General features: G+C 40.9%; 1 protein-coding gene across 1 annotated transcript in view; it reads right to left on the bottom strand.

Moving 5' to 3' along the window:
* Positions 1-260: 260 nt before the first annotated feature.
* C1QTNF7 (C1q and TNF related 7) overlaps positions 261-9,999 on the bottom strand; it is a 29,923-nt gene continuing 20,184 nt past the window's right edge. Inside the window, exons 2-3 of the mRNA XM_053458305.1 lie at positions 9,571-9,816; positions 261-1,413 (exon numbers count right to left, since the gene is read on the bottom strand). Of these exons, the coding sequence (XP_053314280.1) occupies positions 782-1,413; positions 9,571-9,808 (870 nt within the window). The 5' untranslated portion in view covers positions 9,809-9,816 and the 3' untranslated portion in view covers positions 261-781. The remainder of the gene's footprint in view (positions 1,414-9,570; positions 9,817-9,999) is intronic.

Here is a 9,999-nt window from a genome sequence, read left to right as displayed (position 1 = left end):
TGTATGCTGGAAAAGGTATGAAGCGTTTTGGTCTGAGTGGACATGAGATTTGACAATTCTCAGGTATATCCATGAGGAATCAGCTATCATGTTCACCGTATTCACCTATATTAATTTGGATTTAGGCTGGTGGTTTCTCCTAATCCTGACAGCAACCCCAAGTAGTTTGAAGTGACTTTAGATCGAGTTTGGCTTCTCCTCCAAGTCAATGAGGACTAAGTCTAATCTGTTCCTCAAATTATGAATGATTTTCATGAAAATTGTTGCTAAGCTTTACAGCTACAATAAAGGTTTAGTGAACAGAACCCAACCGTTTGCACATTTTGTTTTGTTTTGGATTTGTCTCCCCATTGGTAAACGTAATGTATCTCTTGCTACCAGACTAATTTTCTACTGGATGAGGTGAAAATGGTGAACCTGCTGATGAGTCGGTCTCAGCCGAGTGCCATAGCCACATAGCCACCACAACAGCAGTTTGGTAAATCCTTTGGAGCAGTGGTAGGCAAACCCATGGTAGTTGATCTCTATATGACTTCACCACAGAAGGTGCTATATAAATAAATGCCCCATTTCATGGCAAACCTACGGTATGCAAACATAGGAATGGTAGCCTCATGGTCTGATCTCTGATTTTAAAATTGTTATTACACAGATGTATTCTGCCAAATAAGCACAACCTTGCTTTTACCACACAAATTAATAATAATAATAATAATAATGTTAATATCAACCATATCTGATTTTGCAAAAACTGCAAGAAACATTTAATCAAGTCTATAGATCACAAAAAATCGTCTTCTGACAATGCATCCAGGTAATCAGTATCAGGGTATAAAAGGAATCCAGAGAATAAACTGTCTGCCCACGCGGGATCTGAAAACAGACCATTTTGGTCAGTGTAGAATATCTCAAGCCACACTTCATCTTCAGGCTTTAGGTAAAGAAGTGTTGATCCTGAAGCGACATCGTGGTTTCCGGTATTGGCATCAAATGTCTTTATTTTGTATTCTCCGTTGTGTACCAGGCTGATGGCTAAATGCTTGTCTGCCAGCGTTATATCATAAGAGAAATAGTAAATTCCTGGAATAGCACATATGAACTTCCCAGTTAAAGGGTTGTAATGCTCTCCTTCATTGAAAAGGACTTTATTAAATAGGATTGGGAGTCTTTCTTGTGGGTAGCTGGTGGTAATTCCAACTGAGAAAGCTGATTTTAGCATTATACTTCCACATTTACATATGCCAGGTTCCCCACGCTCTCCCCTTTGTCCTTTGTCGCCTTTCGTTCCAAGTGGCCCATCAGGTCCCAGTTCTCCTTTGCCACCAGGTGGTCCTATTGGCCCTTTTTTCCCACTCTCTCCTTGGTCTCCTTTCTCACCAATGGATCCAAGAGGTCCTGTTTTTCCTCGTAGTCCTAAAAGAGACATTGATATACATATAATTTTTTTGCATACTTATGTTCATAAAATTACCAAAAATGTGATTTATAGAAATCTGCGTTTATAGATTTGTTGTAGTTGACAGGTTCATTTTGGGATGTTCTCCTATCAGACCTCAAGGATCACAGATGATTTGGAATTAAGCAATGTTCCAATTGTGTTACTACAGGAATATTCAGAACATCCAGACTGTCAATGGTCTTTGATTTTTTTTTAATTTTGGTATCTAGAATCGCATACAGTATTCCTTAAAGAATAATAAGTGGGCATTAAGTTTCTTATGTGCTGTCAAACTCTAGGAAAAAAATGGATATTTGCAAATTGTGATGCTAATATATATATATATATATATATATACATACATACACTCACACACACCGGTATATATTGGGAAAGTTAAATATTGAAATGTAATCAAATCTTAAAGTAGTTTAATTTAATGACCAAACAAGGTCACCATTTATTCAAATGCAATATTGAGATTAATAGAAGTCATTGTCCCACTTAACCCTCTTTTTTTAACCCTGTAATATAGCATGTGAATTCTGAGACTCAATCTGATCTGATAACTTGATATTTTTCTTTCCAGAAATATATTTAAAAAGGGACACTAGGGGGCGCTTGTGTATACCGGTTTGGGACAATGAAAAATAAAAGCAAAAAGGAAAAAACAATGATTGCGTAATATTGTATATGAAAGATGACACTATGTGTCCAAGTAATGCACTCACACTTTGTGTGGATTTTCAGGCTTCAAAAAAACATCCAGTCCTCAGGGTGAATATACGGTGTGAATATGCAAGAGAAGCAGAAAAAACGTGGAAAAACACAATGGTGTAGTATCTAACAGTCGTGTAACCCGCAAGCATAGACAGACACTTACACTTACTGCAAGGGTATCACACTTCTTAGATGTTTGTTCCCGGTGTTTCTCCTCCGTGATGTTAAACCTTTCTCTGTATTCCCCGGATATATGCTGGTGCTTTGTATTAGAAATGGAAGTACATCCACACTAGACTTCCATTAAACAAATTTATTTGTAGGCTGTAAGCCAGATAAAAAATATAAAGGGTAACAAATATCCACTCAGGGATATTCTTTAAAACACATAAATAAATAAAAAAGTTCAAATAAAAGAGCTCTAAACAGTCCTTAAAATCCTCAACGTGTTTCGTCCATAAGACTTCATCAGGAGTGTTCATCTTTCGCTGTGTGCTTTCTTTTTAAATGTTCCCGGGCGTCCTCATGGTCTATCGGCGTCTGACGTCAATCCGTTCGGCGTCATCGGCATTTCATCTACCCTCCGTGCGTGCCTTGTGGGTCGGAGACCAGGGACATCTGGGAAGACATCTGGAGTATCGCACATCGCTGTGTCCTAGATATACGGAGTCGTACCGAAAATATAGGCAGAGACAGGACGGCGGTTATGTCCACGAAGGTAAGCATCTTTTTTCTTTTTTCTCCCCCCTACAGGGCGTGGGTTATACATTGTAGAAGGGATATCTCTGCGATGTCTATACATGAAAATTCTAAAATGTATTAGGCCATGTCATTCTTTTTTCTTTCTATAGGTATCTAATCAAATATTAGATTAGATATTTGATTAGATACCTATAGAAAGAAAAAAGAATGACATGGCCTAATACATTTTAGAATTTTCATGTATAGACATCGCAGAGATATCCCTTCTACAATGTATAACCCACGCCCTGTAGGGGGGAGAAAAAAGAAAAAAGATGCTTACCTTCGTGGACATAACCGCCGTCCTGTCTCTGCCTATATTTTCGGTACGACTCCGTATATCTAGGACACAGCGATGTGCGATACTCCAGATGTCTTCCCAGATGTCCCTGGTCTCCGACCCACAAGGCACGCACGGAGGGTAGATGAAATGCCGATGACGCCGAACGGATTGACGTCAGACGCCGATAGACCATGAGGACGCCCGGGAACATTTAAAAAGAAAGCACACAGCGAAAGATGAACACTCCTGATGAAGTCTTATGGACGAAACGCGTTGAGGATTTTAAGGACTGTTTAGAGCTCTTTTATTTGAACTTTTTTATTTATTTATGTGTTTTAAAGAATATCCCTGAGTGGATATTTGTTACCCTTTATATTTTTTATCTGGCTTACAGCCTACAAATAAATTTGTTTAATGGAAGTCTAGTGTGGATGTACTTCCATTTCTAATACAAAGCACCAGCATATATCCGGGGAATACAGAGAAAGGTTTAACATCACGGAGGAGAAACACCGGGAACAAACATCTAAGAAGTGTGATACCCTTGCAGTAAGTGTAAGTGTCTGTCTATGCTTGCGGGTTACACGACTGTTAGATACTACACCATTGTGTTTTTCCACGTTTTTTCTGCTTCTCTTGCATATTCACACCGTATATTCACCCTGAGGACTGGATGTTTTTTTGAAGCCTGAAAATCCACACAAAGTGTGAGTGCATTACTTGGACACATAGTGTCATCTTTCATATACAATATTACGCAATCATTGTTTTTTCCTTTTTGCTTTTATTTTTCATTGTCCCAAACCGGTATACACAAGCGCCCCCTAGTGTCCCTTTTTCTGTTCAAGAAAAACACTTGGAGAGTGTTTTTGTACGGGCTGCAGCTGGGTATCCGGAATCTGTGTACAGAGGAAACAGGGAAGTACACCAATTATTATCATTCTTCTCCATACAATCTTCTCAGTTTGTCCTTCACCACTTTGTGTTTTCAGAAATATATTTATCATGTTCAGGAAGCTGTATATTGATATGTCAATCAGTAACACAAGTAAACACTAATTTGTTTAGTTTGTATATCCCTCTTTAGTTTCCTGTGTCTTGGTGGTATTTATAAATTCGAATTGACTTGTTATACACATTATAGTATGAAACATGATCCCTTGTATTAAAGATCGCTTATTAATGTAGATTGTTCATATTGGCTGTTGTGTCCACATATGGTCTACATTTCTCATACTCTTAATCCAAGCAGGCTATATCCAACTTAATCTATGAACCATGTAATTCCATGTCTGAATTAGGGAAAATAGCTTTCTGAAAATGTCTCATGTTCATTAAAATGATCACCCTCACACATTGTGTTGTAATTTCTTTATTCGCAAAGCAGTTTGGTTCCTAACCATATAACTGGCATTAAACCATGAACATTCCATACAAGTACACTCCGCACAGTTTGGCCGAACTAAAAACATGAAAAACATACTAAATACTAAATAGTTCTCACACAATGGTTCTAAGTATGTTTTATAAGAATTGTAACACATTGCGAGATATTTGGGAGAAAAGCTGCCCTACTATGTAAATGTAGCAACCGACTTGGAGAGGAAACTCTGAGTAGAGAGTATCTTACAGCCCATGGCCAAATAGAGCCAGTTTATCTCTTGACTTTGACCATTGTCGATGAATGGTCACAGTGGAGCAGGATTACTGAAATCAGCAAATTAGACATAACATAGTTAAACATAGTTTACGCTTGAACAAAATTTCCAAGTCGTCACATATTAGGGGTAGGTGTCTATAACCACCAAGAGTTGTGGAACCCTGCTAAGATGTGGCATGAGTTTGCTCAATGGATAATGAATACCAATGTTGCAAGTGTTTATACAAATCAAAGAATTTCTTCCTCAACTTTTACTTCAATATTTTTCCTTTTTCATTAGATTTCCACATAATTTCTCCCTAGTTTACTTTCTCAGAAATTATGAGTTCTTTATACTTTAAACGTAAAAAAACTATTGTTTCCCTTTTTTCCCCCAATATTTAGGTGACATAATGCTTAAATGACAAAACACCAGCCCTCATTGGAAAGGATCTGCTGCATACTGCAAACCAAACTAACGGCCTTTACGCTAACTATCAGAGAGTAAAACTCTGTATATACTCTATTTTGCATTAATGGCTTTAAAAGGTCCAGCTGGAAACATTGTCTTCAGTTCTTAATCGATCGACAAACCACTTGTGTAATGGGCCCCGTTATTATTAATTTTATATAGGGATACCAAATCCCACAGTGCTGTACAATGGGTAGACATAACAAGTGAGATATAACATAACAATTAGACTTACAGAAACAACAGGTGAGGAGGGCACTGCTCACATGAGCTTACAATCTAGAGGGAGTTAAGGGGGTATTACACAAGAGGTAAAAGTGCCACTGTGAGGGACAGACCAACCACACTAATATAAGTATTGCAGGAGGAGGACTAGGAAAGGTGAGCTAAAGGAATATGGGAGGAAGGGTATTAACATGTTAAGTTTGTAGGTGTTCTTAAAAAGTGGGTCTTGATGGATTTTTGAAGGACTGAAGGCAGGAAAGGCAGATAAGATGGAGAAGGATATTCCAGAGGATAGTGGCAGCCCTTGAAAAATTTTGCAAGCATGCACGAGAACTAGAAATCAGAGGAGAGAACAAACGGAGATCACTGGATGAGCGGAGAGATCGGTGTATTGGCAACAGCATTCATTGTGGATTAGAGAGGGACCAGCTAAGTCAGGGTTACAATAGTCATGTCAGGAAATAATGAGGGCATGGACAAGAGCCTTAAAATGGAGACCACAGTTTTTTAATAAAGTGTATATGGGGGTGAATGAGTGGTCCGGGTTATGGGTAACACCAAGGAAGCAAGCAGGAGGGGATGGGGAAATGTTAGCATTTGGAGGGAGGGAAGATGAGAAGTCCAGTTTTGGAGAGATTGAGTTTTAGGAACTGTGCAGACATCTAGTAAGAGGCAGAGGCAAGGGATGTAGCTACACAAGACAGAAGGTGAGAGATCATGAGAGGACAGGTAGATCTGGGTATCATCAGCATACAGGTGGTATTGCAAGCCAAAGGTTGAGATAAGTTTGCCAAGTGAGATAGTGTAAAGTGAAAATAGAAAAGGTCCTAGAACTGATCCTTGGGGTACTCTGACTGAGAGGGGCAAGAGAGGGGAAGTGTTACCGGAGAGGGAGACGCTGAATGTACGATCAGAAAGGGAGACCAAGATCATGGAGAGTTTTTAGGAGAAGATACAGCGTCAAAAGCAGGAGAAAGGTGATTAAAGAGGGTCGAGTAAGGGGTTTGAGTAAAGAAATGTAGTTTGTTGGGTGTAAACAAGCTTTCAATAAGCTTGTAGGCCAGAGGAAGTAGAGAGATTGGACTGTAGTTGGAGAGATCAAGAGTCCAGGGAGGGTTTTTTCATAATAGGTATAATGGTATCATGCTTGAAGGAGGATGGGCAGATCCAGTAGAGAGGGAGAGATTGAAGATATGAGCTAGTATAGGGGCAAACGTTCCTGAGACAGACTGGGTAAGATAGTTGTGATCGGATAAGGGGACATGTAGTTGGACAAGAGGAAATATTATTAAATAAATAATAATATTATTAATAAATATTATTAATAAACTGTATTATTAATGTATGTGGCAAAGTCAGAGGTATTACGGTTAGTGGAAGGGGTAGTTATGATAGGTCAAAGAAAGTAATTGAAAGTACTGAAGAGGTGTTTATGGTTTGAGACAAGGAGAAGATAAGGGAGGTGAACTAGGGTTCCCTAGCACAGGTAAGGGCATAGTAGTAGAAACACATAGACATAGAATAAGACTTCCGTGAACTATGTGCGGGGGCAACATAGTGAGGGTGGAGTTATAGAAAGAGAGAGGTAGCAAGGTTAAGGCATGACATGTTTGAGATGGGAGAGGGAAGACGAAGTAAATCGGCTGAGACTTTCTAAAGATTAAGAGAGCTAAGGTCTCTGGTTAGGCAAGGTCATTGGGAGAAAAGGGAAGGAGTAGGAGGCAAAGTGAGAGAGCAGGATAGGAAACGATGGTCAGAGAAGAGGAAAGGGGACAAAGTGTCACCATCATCGTGAGAAGAGGCGTTAATATGTTGTGTGAGATCAAAGAGGAGGTAATGGAAAAAAAAATAACCCACAGGACTCAAAGGGGTGTCTACTGAGATGTTGAAGTCTCCAAGGATGACAGAAGGGACATTAGACTAAAGAAAGTGGGGATGCCATGAGAAGAAGTCGTCAAGAAATATATTAGCAGGGCCAGGGAGATGGTATACAATAGGAAGTCATAAAGAGATGGCTGTACAGCATGGACCTCAAATGAGGAGAAAGAGAGTGATGAAAGAGAGGGAATTGGTTGAAAAGTGCCAGTTGACGGGAGTAGGAAGCCTACATTATTGAGGTTTCTGGAACCTTGAGTGGCAGAGAAAAAGGAAGGGAGAAGTAAGGGAGGCCCAGGATTTGGTGAGAGAAGGTGGGAATAGGACTTGCAAGGAGTTGGAAGAGGTTTGGCAGAGGGAGGTGGTGAAGGTGAAAAGTGCCAGGGATGAGAGAAGGGGAGAACAAAGTAACGAGAGAGAAATATAGATATAGTGTGGTGGCAGTGCTGGTGGCTGGAAATAGATAAAAGTTCTATTGACAATAGGGGAAATTGAGAATAGCAATAACTGTATTTGGGGAAAGATCATGATGGGAGTGAAATTATGGGAGTGAAACAAACAGAATAAACCAGCATGCCAGCAGTTAATGACAGATCAGAGAAGTTTTGATTTAAGGGGTGCTTCCAAGTCCCTCTTTGTCATTCCTTGTTGCCCTCCTTGGTGAACTCCCTTGGTAAACTCCTCAGGGCGGGCCCTACCATAGAGCAGAGTGGGGCAATTGCTCCAGGCGGCACTTTTGAAGAGGTGGCAAAGTCGCCCCAAGCGCCTTTTTTTTTTTTTTTTAAAGCAGAGGAGAGAGAGGGGCGCCGAGTGGTTTTCGTTTACCAAGTTGTCAGTACCCGCTCGGCGCTCCTCTCTCTCCTCTGCGAGCCCTCTGGCTCGGTCTCGGTGCCGGCTTGTAATGCTGAGCGCCGGAATATGACGTAATTTCCGGCGCTCAGCAGTAAAGCAGCGCGCCCCGTGGCAGAGCAGGGAGACTCGCCGCAGGACTGCTGAAAGGTAAGTGAAGTACAAAGGAGGAGGGATAGGGTAGATAATAGGGAGGGAGAGGAAGGGTAGATAATAGGGAGGGAGGGAGAGGAAGGGTGGATAATAGGGAGGGAGGGAAGGGTGGATAATAGGGAGGGAGGGAAGGGTGGATAATAGGGAGGGAGGGAAGGGTAGATAATGACCCCTGGCGTCGGCAGGGGGGGCGGCATTTTAAACTTTGCCCCAGGCAGCATTATGTCTTGGGCCGGCCCTGAAACTCCTAATTATTGGCACTTAGTGGCATGCACATCCAAAGTCAATGTAAACATTTTCAGATTTAGATGAAATTAAAATAACTAAAATACAGCAATATTTACCAACATTAGGTCCCTTCTTCTAGGACACCCAACAGCATGTGACACCAACTGTGGGTCCATCCACATTTTGTGGATAACAACAAATGCAGCAAGACATTCAGTTCATCGAACACCACATTTTGCATGTGTGCAGTGGTAGATTTGAACATAGCACACAGCCTGCAGTCCAGAAAAATGAAGCACTGCCTGGGACATAAGCCTGGGACTGTCTCGGCATATTCAGAACTGCTGGCGCTTAGGTAAATCTATCACCTAATAAAACATTAAGTAGAGATTTTTTTAAAAAAACTATGTTTTGTTGTCTGAAAATTGGATCAGTCATTTCTGTAAAAGTCTTTCTATAAAAGAATGTTGTTAGATGTGCCACAAGAATAATGATAATAATTGAATTTAGGCTGAATTGTTTAAATGAAAAAAAGTGTAAGTATTAATATGTCATATTAATTAATATGTCATACCTGGGAACCTGTGGCCTCCGGCTATCCGGAGCCTACCCTTGTGGGACATGGCCAGGACTGCTCAATGACATCAGAGGTGTTCCCGCTGATGTCATTGGGTGTTCCTGCTGCCAGTGGGCGTTCCCGGTGATATCGCTGAAAACACCCTCATTTACAGGGGAAATGGGTGTGAAGTTGGGCGTGTCAGGACCCTGCTCCGGCGACCCAGAGGATTCAGGTGTTAACCTGGAGAACTGGAGAAGCCGCGGAGAGTTCCCAGGTATGTTACTATGAATTGGCTTTTAGATCGCATGCTCCTTTGTCACTTCCCCTTTATAACATCACATTGCACACACTGATAATTACAGTAAACAGACTGACATATAGTTAGTACCTGCTGTTCCCTTCTCCCCCTTTTCTCCTTTCCTGCCGTCTCTCCCATCTCTGCCTGGAAGACCTACGCGTCCATGAGGCCCCTGAGCTCCATTAGCCCCAGGGGCACCCGGAGGGCCTGGCAATCCTGGTATACTGCAGACGTACCTTAGTTGCTGGGGGTCTCCTTTGAGCTTATTGGTTAATGGCTGTCCACTTGAGAAGAGCACAAAGCTTGTGAGGTATAGCAAAATAAGCATTATCGACCCTGGGGGAAAAAAACATAAAAATATAAAAGTTTTATTAACAGAGACATGATTCAACAATTGCTCTTAATCATAAAACTTTATTTGTACAAATTAGCCATTGGTCTTTAACAGACTAGTTCCACAAATAATGTCATTCTAAATTCCCTACTGTTTGCTGCAGCTAAAGAGCATTTTAAAAGGAG

This window comes from Spea bombifrons, chromosome 1 (assembly GCF_027358695.1).
Source record: "Spea bombifrons isolate aSpeBom1 chromosome 1, aSpeBom1.2.pri, whole genome shotgun sequence".
Classification (NCBI taxonomy): Eukaryota; Metazoa; Chordata; class Amphibia; order Anura; family Pelobatidae; genus Spea; species Spea bombifrons.
This window is presented reverse-complemented; position numbering and strand designations above follow the sequence as displayed.